This window comes from Coenobita brevimanus, chromosome 68 (genome assembly GCF_032717465.1).
Source record: "Coenobita brevimanus isolate Jiangsu-jjx chromosome 68, ASM3271746v2, whole genome shotgun sequence".
Taxonomy (NCBI): Eukaryota; Metazoa; Arthropoda; class Malacostraca; order Decapoda; family Coenobitidae; genus Coenobita; species Coenobita brevimanus.
Genome location: NC_137021.1, coordinates 2,607,503 through 2,624,064, shown reverse-complemented (window position 1 = coordinate 2,624,064; position 16,562 = coordinate 2,607,503). Strand labels below are relative to the sequence as shown.

The 16,562-nt window shown below is 40.2% G+C and overlaps 2 protein-coding genes across 3 annotated transcripts; one reads left to right on the top strand and one right to left on the bottom strand.

Moving 5' to 3' along the window:
- The first annotated feature begins 248 nt into the window (after nt 1-248).
- On the top strand, nt 249-2,580 carry LOC145405842 (uroporphyrinogen-III synthase-like). 2 transcript variants are annotated; one of them, XM_080277088.1, is made up of 3 exons: nt 249-280; nt 797-871; nt 1,447-2,580. In XM_080277088.1, exon 3 carries the CDS (start codon nt 1,463-1,465, stop codon nt 2,222-2,224), a length of 762 nt encoding a protein of 253 aa, XP_080133214.1. In that variant the 5' UTR covers nt 249-280; nt 797-871; nt 1,447-1,462; the 3' UTR covers nt 2,225-2,580. The 2 variants fall into 2 exon arrangements, with proteins under 2 accessions (XP_080133214.1, XP_080133215.1); XM_080277089.1 differs by lacking the exons at nt 249-280; nt 797-871 and adding an exon at nt 1,133-1,250.
- A 3,957-nt stretch (nt 2,581-6,537) lies between these two features.
- On the bottom strand, nt 6,538-16,033 carry LOC145405897 (protein rolling stone-like). The gene is made up of 7 exons (XM_080277153.1): nt 15,938-16,033; nt 10,407-10,508; nt 9,623-9,860; nt 8,645-8,770; nt 8,226-8,398; nt 7,349-7,518; nt 6,538-6,943 (listed from the first exon to the last, which is right to left on the bottom strand). The coding sequence occupies exons 1-7, from the start codon at nt 16,001-16,003 to the stop codon at nt 6,880-6,882; spliced, it is 939 nt and encodes a 312-aa protein (XP_080133279.1). The 5' UTR covers nt 16,004-16,033; the 3' UTR covers nt 6,538-6,879.
- Between the last annotated feature and the right edge of the window lie 529 nt (nt 16,034-16,562).

The window sequence follows — 16,562 nt, the reverse complement described above, 5'->3', positions numbered from 1 at the left end:
GAGTAGCCTCGTGTTGCGCAGAGTTGTGGGTAACAAAGAGTATTTCATTATTATTACTGAACCATCTTTGCCTTTTATAACAGATCCATGTAAAACCAAATAAAATGATAATCTATTTAGTGGTAAGGCCCTGAAAAGACGAACAGGCATCACAGTGTCAAAACAAGGATCAGCTGATTACGAGTACACATTTGACAGATTGTTTAGGTCGGAAGGTGATAGGTCTGCGATTCACCAGGACAGGAAGGTTGTATGTTGGAAGGACAAGTGCAGTGACAGGGTACGTAGCCAAATTTAAGGACGTGTTATATGTAAAAGAAATCCATATTGATCATATTTTTGTTGAGATTGCTAAAATGCGTGGATAAAAATCAACGGTACGTGAGAAGTAGAGCGCCCCGTCACTTGTTGAAAAATTTTTGGCTGTGATTAGTTTCATGATATTGTAAGTTAGTTACTGCATCCAAAACCTCCCATGATAAGAAAGATTAGGACAGTACTACCAAATTAGGGGCCAAAATTGTTTTTTATCATTTGTTAGGCCCTGTCAAGCCTGATTTGCTTGTAAGGTATATGAAGTTCAGTTATATTTCTGTTTAACATAGTAGCAAAAAAGATATAGGAGACATAACAAGGGCTTATCAGACAGTTCTGGTTTCTCCTGGCTTTTTTGTAATGGCATGTTGTCAGTTCCATTTTCTCCAATGTACAACAATTTTTGAGATGTATGTCAGGTCATGCCTTTACGATGTGAAGTGGCCAGTTTGACCTTATTCCTATTATTTATTCATTTCAGGAGGCGAGAGAGGCTCTGTCCACTGATACATCACCATCCAGTCGCACACTGTGATTATTCAGCAGAAAATTCTGGGTATAAATTGCACAACTTTGCTTTCACATGTTGATAAATTCCCTTTCCAGTGCTTTTTCAGAGCATCTCCATTATGTACGTCCACAGTAATAATAAATAAGCTGAAAAATTATAAGTGTTGCTTAGTATCTGAGTGAAAATTACATTGTTCACATTATCGTTGCTTAGGCTTATTGTTGCCGAGTAGCCAGAAAGACTGGAAGTAGAAAGGAAAGGGAAGGGAAGAGTGTAGCCTGGGATTATATGATAATGATGGTACCAGTATATGTTTGCAGCCATTCTAAATTCCCGAACATACAGTTTCATATTTGCTCAGTAAAACCAGTTTGATTCACATGCCAGACCACGTGTTTAACCAGTACTGTAATGATTAAGTACCGTAAGTGTTATACTTTGTTCAGTTATAAGTATTTTAAGTAATGAAATAAAGCAGCATTCATATGCTGCCATTGCTATTTAACACATATCAGTAGTGCATAGAAGTTTGAATTATGTATTGCTTTATTTTGATAATGTAGCCAAGCAATATTTACAAAATATGTAAATTATGTTATAAAATCTTCTATAATTTGTAGGTTCACATTCAGCACCATGAGCACCATTTGGCTGTTGAAGTCCAAGGAGGATGGGGATAGCCGATACATGGACGCATTGAGTCGATCTGGGCTGACAGCAGTTCATGTACCAGTACTGTCATTCACATTCTGCAACCAGAATGCTCTCAAAATAGCACTAGAAAATCCAGAGGGCCACAGTGGCATTATCTTCACCAGTCAGCGAGGAGTTGAGGCAGTAGCTGAACACTACAAGAGGCTGCCAGTTGCCCTACATCATGCATGGAGTGAGAAGAAAGTGTTTGTTATTGGAGATGCTACATTCAGGGCAGTCCAGACTCACCTTAAATTACCATGTATAGGTCAGGAATCTGGTAATGCACAGCAGCTTGCTCCTATCATAATAAGAGAAACCAAGGCATTTGACAAACCTCTGCTGTATCCCTGTGGCAACCTTGGCAGGGATGAGTTACCACAATTATTAGCACAGCAGGATAGAGACTTCAAAGCTCTCACTACCTACCAGACCTCTCAGCATCCTCAGTTGAAACAAACTATCCAGTCTTTAATATCCTCCAATCAGTTACCAAAAGCGATGGTGTTTTTTAGTCCATCAGGGGTTGGCTTTGCTCTTCCCATTGTGGAGTCACTGGGGATGAGCATGACAGGAGTGAAGGTTGTGGCAATAGGCCCCACCACCAACACAGCACTAGTGAAACACAACATCCCTGTGTCAGGTGTGTGCCCCACTCCTACACCTGAGGGAGTTGTACAGGTTCTCACCTCCCTTAACCCCTAACCGCCGGCTGATGTGTATTGCCTTCACAATTTTGGGTGCAGAGGAATGCCGGTTGACACATATAGCCGCAAGTGTCTTCCCGCCACCCTTTGAACTTTAACTTATCTTTGCTCATCAGCAAGACCACCTGGAGACATGGGGATACTTCCACTTGAAAGAGGAAGAGTTTGTGATTCTTATGTATCTCTAATTTTTTTCTCTAGCTGTTATAGTGTGGCAGGTATTAGGGTTTGAAGAAAGGGTATTTTTTTCAGTCATGGATATCCCCCGTAGGGAGAAGCATGCAACATCGGAAAACCCTCGGCGTGTAGGGGTTGAGGATAATTTTTGTGAGCGAGTGCCTTTTTCATCTGTAATCGTCATCTAATCTTGTAATATTTAGTACTGTATAATATAATACGAGTAACTTATTTTTGTACTTATTCACCTGCTGTGAGATTTAAGGGAGATTAGTGAAATACAGAGCACAAGTAGAAATTGGTATTTGGGTAGTGTCAGGATATGGACAGAATACAGGAAAGTATACTGACTAGTAATGTGTTTGAGAGTTAACTGGTGTTAATGCAAGACCTCCATCTGTTTGGAACAAAAATTTATACCTACAGTATTGGCAAAGGAAGAAGTGGTTGAAAGCAATGGAGTTTACAATGACAGAGCAGCCTGAAGACTATTCTTGTCATGAGCACTTCCTGTGGAAACTTCATAGAAGGAAGTACAGCATTTGAGAGAGGGATTTATGGATACAGGGTATAAACTAGAAATTATATGCTCAAATTTTAATACAAAATTCACTGATCATGAACATAAACATGAACCATGAAGTCTTAACAAAATCCACCATGATCTTTACTATACTGTACTCCATCTGATAAAAATTTCCATAGAACCTGCTTTAAAACTGTTAACATTTCTAAAAAAGAAAAAAAAAAAAAGTTATACGAATCTCAAAAACTGAGTTTCCACTAATGAAGAACAAAAACACAGGTACAAAATACTGCATTCAGCACTGCTTGCATTCTACAATAACTTTTGATTTCTACAATAAACCTTAGAAATGTGCTGTATGTAATCAAAGTTAGAACACATCTCTACAAATGGTAACACATTAAATTAATCTGTGCCAAGACAATGTGACACCTAACCAAAATTAAAACAATCTTCATTTTACTTTACATCCCCGTCCCACATTTAGATCCCCTCTACATGAGCCATCCACCTGTTACTCATAATGTGTTACTGCACACAGTACTTCCCTCTGACATATACACAACAGAGATCATTAGCAAGCATTCTTTATTTACAGTATATCATAGTAATCACTATGCTGACCCAGTTTTCCCACTCTCAAATGGGATGCAGAGCAAGCCTCTTTAATGACATCACTCAGAGGAGAAAGAAAGAGTCAATACAATCTCCCTCTTGCTATAGAATGTACTAGGCTGTTTGTAATACATTTGCTGGGTAGTGGGCTTACCAAATCCCTAAGCAAACAAAGAAGGGGCATTTCAACTCTACTTTTACCCCTGTAGTCACTTCTACAACAGTTCAAGAGGTATTTTGGTTGTATTCTTTCTTCCTTTTTTGCAGGAGAATATTATTGGCATTACTGAACTGTACAGTACTACTGTATATAATTTATACACACAGTATTTACCATGTCTGAGCTAAATTTTGTCCAAGAACTTGTATCTTTTTTTTTTTTTTCCTCTCTCTCTTACTCTCTCTATGGCTCTGTATATTTAAATAATACAACAGTTAACAAAATCATACAGTACAACACAATATTAATATGTGCTGCAAATACAGTACATCTTTTACAGTTGATACCCAGTATATGGCATTACAGTCCATATGGGCTACACTGAGCAATGAATGTGGTTAAACCAATATGATTTGTATAGCGAAATAGTACTTAAAAAAAAAAAAAATCAGTACTCTTGTCAATTATGGAATTCTAAATCTGAGTGATGATGATGAAAAGTATAGGCAGTATTACAGTTGTCAGGCAGTAAGTTTTTGCCTTTTACAAGCAACAGAAACAGAAGAGGTATTGCAGTCCTGTATTGCCATATGTTGGGTGTCTTCTGCAATTACATTAGCTGGCATGCAGTAGCTAATACTTCTGCTGGTTCTGGTCAGTCAACTACTGAAGATTTGTATTACATGTCAAGGCATCACCAACAAATGACTCATTTACATAGTCTCAACATAGTGTCTAACAAACAAGAAAAAATAAACACTGCCACATCACGCACACTTGCCACATCACACTACTGTATTCAGCAACAAGAAATACAGTTACTGGTTCAGTACACTAGGTCTGTTAAAATGTACAAAATATAAATATGCATTATGCCTACGAGATTTGTGTACTACATTAGATCTTTGGTCCAACTGAAAGAGATCTACATGAATGAAAGAACTGAATGACTATTTCACAGTGCAAGTACAGTATCTGGTAGGTCTAGTAAGAGCACCACCATCCAACACACAGTCCCTAACACACACAACAAATTCAAAATACTGAACAGCACACATACAATGTTTCTACAAATCAATCGTTAAATATTATGCTAGGGGAAACTGCAGCACAGGAAATGAATAATATAGTATTTTACTGAATATAATTAACTTAGTGTGCATTAGGTGCATATACTAAAAGTTCTTTTAAATTCTTTGCTGTTAATAAAGATGCCATATTTTTATTACATAATGGTACTGGTAATACTGCACCAACGATATACTGTATTTCTTTAACATTTCCGGCAAAACAGTTACTATGAAATGACTACTGGAAGTATATGCATCACATACTCAACTGGGAAAGCTATCAAGAACATGCCCAATAAAATGGGCCACACAGTCATTCACACATCATGCATGCCTTCAGAATCCTGACCACCACACAAACATAACCATCAGCACTGATTTTTATTTCTTTACAGATTCACTTCACATGACCCGACAGTCATACCATGTAATGACTCACTGATAGGTGTTACGTGAAGCACATCTAAAAAATAATAAAAATACAGATGGTAAACTTAAATAAAGAAAATATGAAACTTACAAGCACTGTCAGATTTCTAGGTCCATACTTTCAAAAAAGTTGTCCCTGTTTTAGCAGTTTCCCACACCTGATATGGGAATACCAACTGCAGTAAACAAAAACAAATGAACAAACAAACTATTTGGTATAATGTTACCCCTTCAGGGCACATAAACCCCAAGGCTGAGCTACCACAGACCACAAGATTTAGTTATTTATGAGGCAATATGTCACTTTAGTACTTTAGTTTGGTTCATGCCAGATAATTACTGGTACTAGTACATTTTTGCAGGCTTTTAGCTTTTGGATCCTTCTTACTTACATTAAAAAAAAAAAATGGAGGCCCTACCCTATGCAGATTCAGCAACTATCCTCCTCAATCTCTTTGTAAGGAAAATCATCACTAAAGTATTTTAGTCTGGCTACTGCCAGAAAATGCAGCTGAGGAAAAAACCCTGCCCAACAAAGGGTTAAGGACAGGCAACAAACTTTTATGGCTGTGGCACAAAAAAAAAAATAAAAAAAAAAATAAAAAAATCAGCACTCTTGGGGATATTTAGTGAGGAGCACACAACACACCTCAACTGGTGCCTTATTATACATAAAGAGGGCAATGGCGAGACAGCAATAATAAACCTATGTGGGCACTGATATAAATCGTTCACTAAAGAGGTACAGTATACCACAAGTTAGACATCTTGCTGTAGGAACAATATTTACCTATCACAATCGCAAAACCTGTCATAGCTTCGAATTCAACCAAAGCATATATCCAAGAGTTACAAGCATACCATATTTATACACACCTGATTGTTTTCCAATAACAATCAAATTTACTGGTATCTGATTTGTGTAATTTTTACATTTTATATTAATGCTTAATTTATATTTATTTAAAATTTACTGTTATCAGTAAAAATTTACGCAAAAACTTACTTTCAATTTCAATATTACACTGTCTAATTAACAACACTGCCAGCATTCATCCACAATCAACCTCCAAGTGAAACACTGTATACAGTATTTGGTTAAATTATTTCTGAAACACTCTGGCACTTGAAATGACACAATGGCCAACCAACAAAAACCTGACTAAACAAAATGTTGATATATAAAGTACCTTAGGGTACTGTAACCAAAAAAACAACTACAGTAATGTAATTATGAACAATGAATTGCACTTTGAGCCATGAGCCACACAGTACCACGTAAAAGAAACCTTCATAGTACAACAAATACAGTAACAGTATGACAGGACAAGTTATCTTTGTGATCTTCTGGTGTATTGTAAACTGTTCATCACATTTGAAGTGGCTCAGATCACAATGGTATGATCAGGGACAAAAGTTCACCTGATATTTCACCTCTTCTACTTTTCACTTTCCTTCACTTTCCCCCATTTGCTAATACAGTATTCCAAGCTGAGGGATGCCTGGTAGGTTGCTCTCCCCACAGACAACTAATATAATGCGGTAAGGCAGAGAGTGACAGACATGCCCAAAGTATGAAGCAGATTCAATAGAACAGGAGGCAAATTTTTATCCCTGACTGTACCACACAACTGGTTTAGGTTTGGCAGGATGACAGTGGTCTGAAGAAATGTGTATTACACCTTCTGTTCCTGGGCGCCTCCATCCACTTGATCAGTCTCGTCATCCTCACGCACATACCTGCCCACATACAAATATTGAGTTATTATTATTATAAATTATTATTATTATTATTATAATTACTGACTATGGGATAATATTTCTTCTATCTTGACAAAGACCCCTAATCCCCTTCAGCTCATCTGATGGCCAAGTATACAGCAGTCAAACTAGAAGGTAGATCTGACTAGTAACCAAGGCAATTCATTTCTGCCTCATATATATGGTTCACCTAATTTCATGACTTAGTACTCATGCTATGGGAGTGACACAATACCATCGGTGAAAACAAACCAATTACAGACAGTATTAAACCCTTACTACCCCATCAAAATGAACCCCAACCATCTCTTTTAACTACCATAAACCTTTTGGAGGCCACATGACTTACAAACTGAATGCTATGTGCAGGTATCCTGAACCCACCTGGAGATCTTGAGTATCCTCCACATCTTGACTCGAGCAGCATAGAGGGCGCAGAGGCAGGCATGGAGGAGAGGAATGAGGAGGAGTACCACCGACGACATGATGCCCACAGTGCTGCCTGGCTGGGTCCAGTCAATGGACGGGTACAGTGCAGGCCGCCCTAGGTAATCCTGAAGATGGAATAACAGTCAGGATTTTAACATCTAAACTCAGTGGATAGGTAGAAGGCAGACCACCCTAGGTAATCCTGCAGAAGATGGAATATCGGTCAGGGTTTTAGCTTGTTCACTCACTGGATGGGTAAAGTGCAGTCTGCCCCTGGTAATCCTTCATAAAGAGGTATAACAATGGTCAGAATTTAACTCCCTGACTCCGATCTTATAGTTCTTATTTTACTATAGCTGCCTCTGTATGTTTTTATTCAACTTAGGGAATGTAAATTTTAGACAGGTAACAAGTAAAGCATAATACTGAGATGGCATAAAATAATGTTAGACCTAGGTGAGTTAAAGCAAAAAAAAGTAAACAGTTAGCCTCTTCTTACCCCCTTTGAAGTATATAGGAAAGTACCCAAGGCTAAGCTACCATAGATCAGAATAATAAAGGGCAGAAGACCAACTCATACCCCCACATAAGCAATGAATAACAACTCCATCACAGCACTCCTACAGCTTGGTGGTCTGGTGATTAACATACCCCAGGTGGGAGTGACAGCCTTCTATGGGTTCAATCCCAAGAGGTGATTGGAGGTTTTTCAGTCATGTACTGCTACAAAAGGAAGTAGGCTGGTCATCTACCCTCAATGTCCTGAACTAGGGGCCCCTACATCTCTCCAGGAAGAAAATAGAATCGGCTGTTACAATGCTACCCAACCCACCAGGCCACCACACAAGTAGTAGAGCAGGTTGAAGAGGGTGTAGGCAGTGACGAAGAGGGCTGGCTGGTATGCATGAAGGAGGCGGCGTGGTGTGGCAGCAACAGCAGCATCAAGCAGGATGTACACCCCTGGCATTATGTGGGTGTTGATGCCAATCTCAGTCAACCTTTCATCTGAATGGAGAGGGGGAGATATGGGTCACTTTGAAGTAACTGGGTGAGTGAAATAATGACAACTATCTGTGACGTGCTGTAATTTAAACATAGGGTACTATATAACACTATATTTTAATACTAGCTATTTTTTTTATTCTTGTCTGTTTGTCTGTCTCAGTCCAAGGGATTGCAGAAAAACTAATAGGTGTATTATGATAAAATTTTGTGGCATGAAATAGTCAACTAATCTTGTCTAATGCTCACCATTCCTATTGGGGAAGACTGTAATCCAGTAAGAGAATGTGATGAAGAGATGCACCGCCCCCATGATGTTTGACAGCACCCATGACACTTGCATTGCTCTTGTCATACGTGGGTATTGAGCATCACCTGCAAAACATAGCTACTTCTTAATATCCTGTACAATGTTACTGGTAGTAGGATGTACAGTACAGTACTACAAAATATCACTAAGTATAAAATGAGGAAGTACTGTATACCAGTAAAGCAATAAATAACACTATGTAACATTCAAGACAAGAAATGTGGAGAACATTAGGCCTACATTGTCACTTCTACAGTCATCATAATTTTCATACAGCAAACCTCCTTAATCTCACTGTAGATATGAACAACAGAAAGAAATACCCAGGGACACCCTTCCTCCTTCCTGAATTACAATTAATACACCCAGGCTCAAACTAAAACAACACAGTCATAACTGGAATAATGAGTGTCTTGGGTAGTTTGATTCTTCCATGATGAGTTCTCCAGACCTGCGAAAAATATTTCATTCTCTGACAGTCAAGGACTCTAAGCAACACAAATGCTGCGCAGTGGGGCTGCACATCCTGATACCAGTGGATAATGGGAGTTTTTCTAGTCCCCTATAGCTTCCCTTTTTAGTATTTTTTACTAATCCCTCTGACATCTTTAAAACTAATCTCTGCTGAGAGTAATGCTGTACTGTAAAAACAATAAAGTAGCAGTAGCACCAGTAGCTGTAGCCCAGGTTCATCTGAATGTGATCCTAATGGAATGTATACTGAAGTTGTCTCTTTCTCTCCTACAGATAATCATCCTCTTTGCAGGGGACTGGGAGAGAGCTGAGGGACTATTATATACCAGCCAGTGGACCTGCCCAGTTACATCAGTGATATCACATGAAGGCAGCAGTACAGGATATATATCATGATCACTGCACCAGGAATGGAACTATAAACAGAAATATGGACAACTAACCATCTTCTGAGATCTTCTTGAAATGAAGGATAACATTAACAGCCTGGATAGTGGTGTCAACAGCCAAAGTCCAGATGCTCCAGTTGGTGAGGTAAAGTAGGAAGTAGAACTTGAGTGAGGCTTGTGCGTGATACCCCATGGAGCCGACCCATGCCCATATTGCCCACATGGTGAAGTACAGTGCCCAGAACAACCGATACCCCAAGTACAGACATGACATCCGATTATGCTGCTGCCACTGTAAATAAACCACAGCCTAAATATGTCAAGCTGGAATCAAAAGTTTATATAAAATTTCACCTATGCTACATCTCACTTTTCCTTGCTGGCTAATGTTTCTAGGCTGAGAGATGATGGGTATGTTTCTCTGTCCATTACATGATGATGAGTATGCTGGGTCAGGATCAAGTTTGCCACACAGTTCACCTCTTCTGCTTCTCACTTTTCCCTACACATTTCCCTACTGGCTAATATTCCAAAACTAGAGAGGTCTGGTGCGTTTCTCTCCTAGTGGCGTGCACAAACATTTAAGGGCCAGGGGCTCTTAGGGAAAAAAAAATAGCTAGTTACTACAGAGAGAGAGAGAGAGAGAGAGAGAGAGAGAGAGAGTGAGAGTGGAGAGAGTGAGAGTGAGAGTGAGTGAGGTAGTCTAAGAGGGTATTTTGTAACCAGCCGGGCTACCTGTAAAGGTCCCTGTTCTCTGCCATAGACTGTTCTTTGACATCGTGTCAGGGAGGAAGTCCCTCATATCACGTGCTGTACAGAATACCTTGCTGGCATTTACCTGGGACGTGACAAACAGGTGGGGGAATTTGTTCTGAAGGTAAAGATTCTCTCGCCGGAACTCATCTCGCACCTGCTGCAGTCCCACTCGACGCCTCTGTACCTGTAAAATAACATACAACAATTCTCATAATCCCGACCTCTTTTTTCCTGCCTGAGGATGGGGTAAGATAAGGCCACACTTTGATATTCCTAACATAAAATCCACCTGATAATCAAGTGCTCTAGTGGTTTATCCCAGTCGGAATACATTCTTGCAAAGGTTCCACCCATAAGACGTGAATGGATGTTCTTTTAATGCAGGCCACCAAGGAGAGGAGGTTGGTCATCTGCCTTAAGAGCAATGAACTACAGCAGCCTAGCCAAGGTTCCCTACACTTCGAAAGTGGTTAAATGGGGACTGCTGCTACCGTTTTACTCATCTAGAGAGACTAATATCAACTGTAGAGTAGATAGCCTTCATTTACCTATTCTTTTACATATTTACTTTTACCAAGTTTACAAGGTCGGTGCTCCTTCCATCTCAACATTATCGTTGTGCTATAAACTCGACTGAATGCACACAGGTTGTGTATGGTAAACCCATGTTTAGAGTTGTACGTATTTTTAAAACTCTTGAACATACATATATATGATTCAAAATTACCGTGTGGCAAAAACCTAACACACACACACACACACACTCAGTGGATTTCCTTTGAGTCAGTTAGACGGACTCATTTCAATTCTGAGAAATATTTTTTCAGTAAGAAGACTAAAGCCCACAAGGTCAGGAGCAACACTTGTGGTGACTGATCCCAGTTTAACGGGCTCCCCCCCTCCACAACTCGTTAAATTTCTGATACTACTCGTTGTGAAACTTGAGAGTATTTCCCTTAGATTTTTTTTTTTTTTTTTTTTCATATTCTCGGATTATACAGTAACATGAATAGGATAACGAGACAAGAAATATACACACAGACTAATACAAATGTGCAAAATAGGATTAACTTGATACACTACTAGTTTGCAAGCTTAACCCCTTCACTACGACCAAATATTTTTTCATTTGACTCAGGCTACTACCAGACGACAGTACTTAGCTAAGGAATGCTGTCTCGAGAGGGGATAGTCTTTCCAATCCCTTCAGTTCGAAAAGTCTATCTTGGTCTACATTTTCGTCTTTTTGCAGCTAGTTCACGTAGCTCAATGGTAGAAAAGAAGGTACAATGTTATACATCCTTTCCACTGTACTTCTTCGTGACCAGCACCGTATACGGACATTCAGTTATGGTTACAACTCTGCATTCAAGATGGGGAGACACCAATTTTAGGCCAAGTTTAAGAGGGTATAGTCTGGACAGAATTAGGATCCATTACTCAGCCCGATGGCATTTCTCGCTTTTATCTTACTGTTTCCCATGATTTTACTCAGCTTGGGAAGACTACTCGTTCAGAAGGGGTTGATGATGGCCATACACAACCCCTCAGTTAAGACAAATAAAATCAAAACTGAACAAAATCGTCTGGAGGGAGCAAGATGTAAATAAGAAACTGGTTCTCGTAATAAATGGGGTTAAAGTTACTGAGGTGGGTCTTAAACAGCATACTGTATATCGCAGTGCCCGCTAACACCTAGACCTGGGAGCACTTAACAGAAAATGGAAGATGGGATAACGCACTATCTGTATGGCCTGACCAGTGTGTGTGTGTGTGTGTGTGTGTGTGTGTGTGTGTGTGTGTGTGTGTGTGTGTGTGTGTGTGTTAAATTATCACCTTCTTCCACCCAGACATACACATTCTTCCCACGTCCACCTCCCTCTACACATCCTTACCCTCCCCCTTCCTCCCTACACCATGTCCCCCTTCCCCTATCCTCCCCACCTCCTCCTCCTCCTCCAGAGGGTTTAAAATGTCAGTATTATAACTTATTCAGCAGATCTTAGTTTCCATTTTAGACTCCCATATAACTATCTATAATTCAATCTATTTTCAGACGCTTATCGTATTTATCACTTCGCGAATTTCCTCGATAATTGTCAATAGTAGCTTATTCTCAGTTATTTTTATTTCACTTCCATATTCTCTCTCTCTCTCTCTCTCTCTCTCTCTCTCTCTCTCTCTCTCTCTCTACACACACACACACACACACACACACAAGCCAGGAATAGTAATCTTGTACTACCGCAATATGGTGCTAGTCACGAAAAAGTGCTATAGAAAGGGTGCAGAGTCGTAGTATTGTCTCATTCTGCCACTGAGTTAGGTGAAAAGCTACGAAAGGAAAGTTCAGGCAAGTTAATGTGGGCGAATTAGTCTTGTATATTTCACTGAGGCAAAGGATGTCTTTCCCATTTAATTCTTGTCTTCTCTAAGATTTCATTTAAGTATTATTATTATTATTATTATTATTATTATTATTATTATTATTATTATTACTACTACTACTACTAGTACTACTACTACTCCTACTACTATAATACTAATACTACGACTAATACTAATACTACAGTACTCATTATTATTATTGTTATTATTATTATTATTATTACCACGATGGGTAGATGAAGCCTTAATCAACCTCTCCAACACGAATTTCCTCAGCTGAATAAAATCGTCTAGTATCGGCAATAAGTATATTAAAAAAAAAAAAAAAGCACGCTACTCTGACTCAAGGGGTTAAATATGTAAGAAAGTCAATCTGCAGACGTGCGGACCCAGAGCTCATTCAGGGTGGCCGCAACAAAAATGCCTCCACCCGCTCACAATATATCGACCTCCCCCTCCTCCCTCCACCCCCTCCCTCCCCCTCCTCTCACCCTTCCTCCCCCTCTTCTCCCCCGCCGCCACCGCCACGCGCCCTCCTCCCCTAATTCAATAGCCGGCTGCCCTCAACTCACACTTGTCTCAGCCCCTTCGCCCCTAAGACGATTTCCTTAAATTCTCCTTTGCCACCTCCAGACGATGTTATTCAGCTTAGGAGAGAATTTTTTGATTTAGAGAGGTTACATGCACAGTCGTGAGCCGGAAGCCGATGTATGAAATGTTTTTGTCTGATACCAAGATAAACAAAAGTGAAGGAAGGAACTCTCAGACGTTCAGGGAGGAATGTGAAAAATGGAAAATAGGAGAATACCAGGGAACTTCTGCCTAGTACTGTACCCTTAACCCTTCACTGCCACTGTGTTGTCCAAAGCTGAGTAATATCACCCAACAGCTCCAAAAATAGGGTATAAAATGACCTGATCATCCCAACACAACAATAACTTACCTGATCTAATCTGTTCCAATACAGCCTAACAAAAACCTACCTAACCTTATCTGTTCTAGCCCAATCCAACCCAACCCAACCCAATCCAATCCATCCCAACCCAACCCAATCCAGTCCACCCCAACCCAACCCAATCCAATCCACCCCAACCCAACCCAATCCAATCCACCCCAACCCAACCCAATCCAATCCACCCCAACCCAACCCAATCCAATCCACCTCAATCCGACCCAATCCAGTCCAACCCAACCTAACCCAATCCATTCCAACTCGACCCAATCCAATCCAACCTAACCCAATCCAATCCACCCCAATCCGATCCAATTCAATCCATCCCAGGCCAAGCCAACCGTCCTACCAAATCTGACCCGACCCCTTCCCAACTTAGGCAATACACCATCCAACTCTACAGATTATCGTGACTCCAACCCCACTACACACGGTCGCACCTCAACCACAGCAACCTCATTAAATCCAACCCTACCACACTTTCACACCGCGAGACATTCCTTTAGTATAACCTCAACAAAAGACCTCTGGGAAAGACAGGTTCAAATGTCCGGCTTCTTGCAGTCCATTGGTGTCCCGTTCAGATAAGCGTGAACAATAACTCAACCTAGCAATAACCTACTCTAAGCTAACAGTCTGAGGTATCCTATTCTACCTTTACCCAGCCAAACCACACCCACCCAACTTCACCCACCTAACCTAATCTACCCTCATCTACTCCAACACATTAAACCAACCCAACCCAGTCCAAAAAAAATCTAAACCTAACCTAACCTAACCAAACCAAATCAAACCTAACCAAACTAAACTAAACCAAACCTAACACAACCTAACGAAACCCAAGCCACTTTAAGCCCAATCTAACCCACCCAGACCAGCCCAACCCAATTTACCCTAATCCCCCACACCACCAGCTCCAAATCCTCAACTTTATGCAACACATCAGGTAAATCGCCGTGACCCGCCACACACAACACTGCAAGCTGGCGGTCAACACAATGCAATCTAGCTACACCTCCCCCCAGGTAAGGTTTATGCCTTGCTATTGATACAGTATGCAATTGCCCCCTTTGCAGCTCGTGTGGAGGGCTGTTATGGTGTGTGTGTGTGTGTGTGTGTGTGTGTGTGTGTGTGTGTGTGTGTGTGTGTGTGTGTGTGTGTGTGTCCTTTACGTGAGTTTACCTGGACAGACAATATCAGTGATACAATTAATCATCTCTTTATAATTCAATAAACATTTAATATTTTCTAGCTAATTCTGAGCAACACTTAGACGTGAAAATTACTCAGGATTCCAGTAATAATTTTGCAGAAATGATAATACTGTAGAATAAGGAGGCGATAATTCTGTAGCTTACTGACGTTATTTCTTTAGACATTTGGGCAATAAATGTCTACAGTATTGGTGATAATTTTCTTGTATTTTGACCCGATAATTCTGTATACTGCGCCGATAATTTTGTTGTATATTGACCCGATAATTCTGTATATTTACCCGATAAGTCTGTATACTGACCCGATAATTCTGTAGTATATCGAAGTAATATTTTTGTGGAATATTGATACGATAATTATATATGTGCCAAGTATAATGTCCATAGTAAACCGCTAAGGAAGAGGTGTTACGGGATTTTCAAAACCACTGAAAATACGACTCAAAATGTGATGACCAGTGACGCAATCTTGTGAGCTCAAGTTATCAGAATGTTATATCAGTTTCAAAATTGTTCGAGTGAAATACTGAACGAAATCATTTAGTTTATTTAGCTACAGTAAGTGCATGTCATGTGTGTGGAGTGAAAGAGGGTGTGTACGTGTTATGAGAGCAAGTGTACATGTAATTACAGCAGGTGTACATGGTGAGTGAGTAGGTGTACATGTAATTTGAGCAAGGAGGTGTACATGTAGTGAAGGTAGGTGTGCATGTATTTAGAGTGAGGGGAGGTGTACATGTAGTTAGGGCAGGTGTACATGTAGTGAGGGTAGGTGTACATGTAATTAGAAGACTGGTATACATGGGACAGGTGTAAATGTAGTTCGAAGACAGGTGTACATATAATTTGACAAGTGTACAAATAATTAGAATGAAGACATGTACATGCAATTACAAGAGGACAGGTGTACATGTAATTAAACAGGTGTACATGTAATTAGACAAGTGTACAAATAATTAGAATGAAGACAGATGTACATGTAATGAAAAAAGAACAGGTGTACATGTAATTAGACAGGTGTACATGTAATCAGAATGAGGACAGGTGTACGTAATTTACCTTGATGGTGTAGAAATGGACGAGGTAGCCTGGGTTGCCCGTATGGTAGCCCACCACTGTCTCCATCCTCACTCATACTCACTCTCACTTCTCTCGCTCACTTCCCTAACTCTCTCTCACCTTTCCCGCTGACTATCTTTTCTCACTCACTCGCTCACTTTTTCTTACTCCCTCTCACTCACTTTTCCCACTCACTCTCACTTATTCAGACTCACGCTTACTTTATTTCTCAATCTCCTTTGGTCTGCCTCTCTGTTTGTGAATGCCTCATTGTCTATGTCTCACTCTTTTTTCTGTGTCTGTCTGTCTCATTGTCCGTCCGTCTTTCTGTGGCTGGCCATATTTTTACAGTATGTTTCTGTTTGTTTGTCTGTCTGCCTGTCTGTGGAAAAAAATGTTTCTACAATATATCGTCTGTCTGTTTGTCTCTCTGTCTGTATCACTTTTCTTACCACTGTCTCATCCACTCACTCACTCGCTCATCCAACTCGCAGCCTTTCATCTTTAAGTCACATTCGGCGGTAAAAATCCATCCACATCCACTCCACCCAGCTCATTAAATCCACCCCTCCACCACCAACACCACAACACCGATATTCCAGCTGGTATGGTAAGTCTTCGCCAC

Excerpts from the sequence above, each read along its gene's own strand:
- LOC145405897 (XM_080277153.1), bottom strand. The coding sequence starts at position 16,003 with ATGGAGACAGTGGTGGGCTACCATACGGGCAACCCAGGCTACCTCGTC. Across the intron at positions 8,399-8,644 it reads AGTCTTCCCCAATAGGAATG|ATGAAAGGTTGACTGAGATT; the intron begins GTGAGCATTAGA and ends CTCTCCATTCAG. Across the intron at positions 7,519-8,225 it reads ACTACTTGTGTGGTGGCCTG|GATTACCTAGGGCGGCCTGC; the intron begins GTGGGTTGGGTA and ends TTCCATCTTCAG.
- LOC145405842 (XM_080277088.1), top strand. The coding sequence starts at position 1,463 with ATGAGCACCATTTGGCTGTTGAAGTCCAAGGAGGATGGGGATAGCCGA.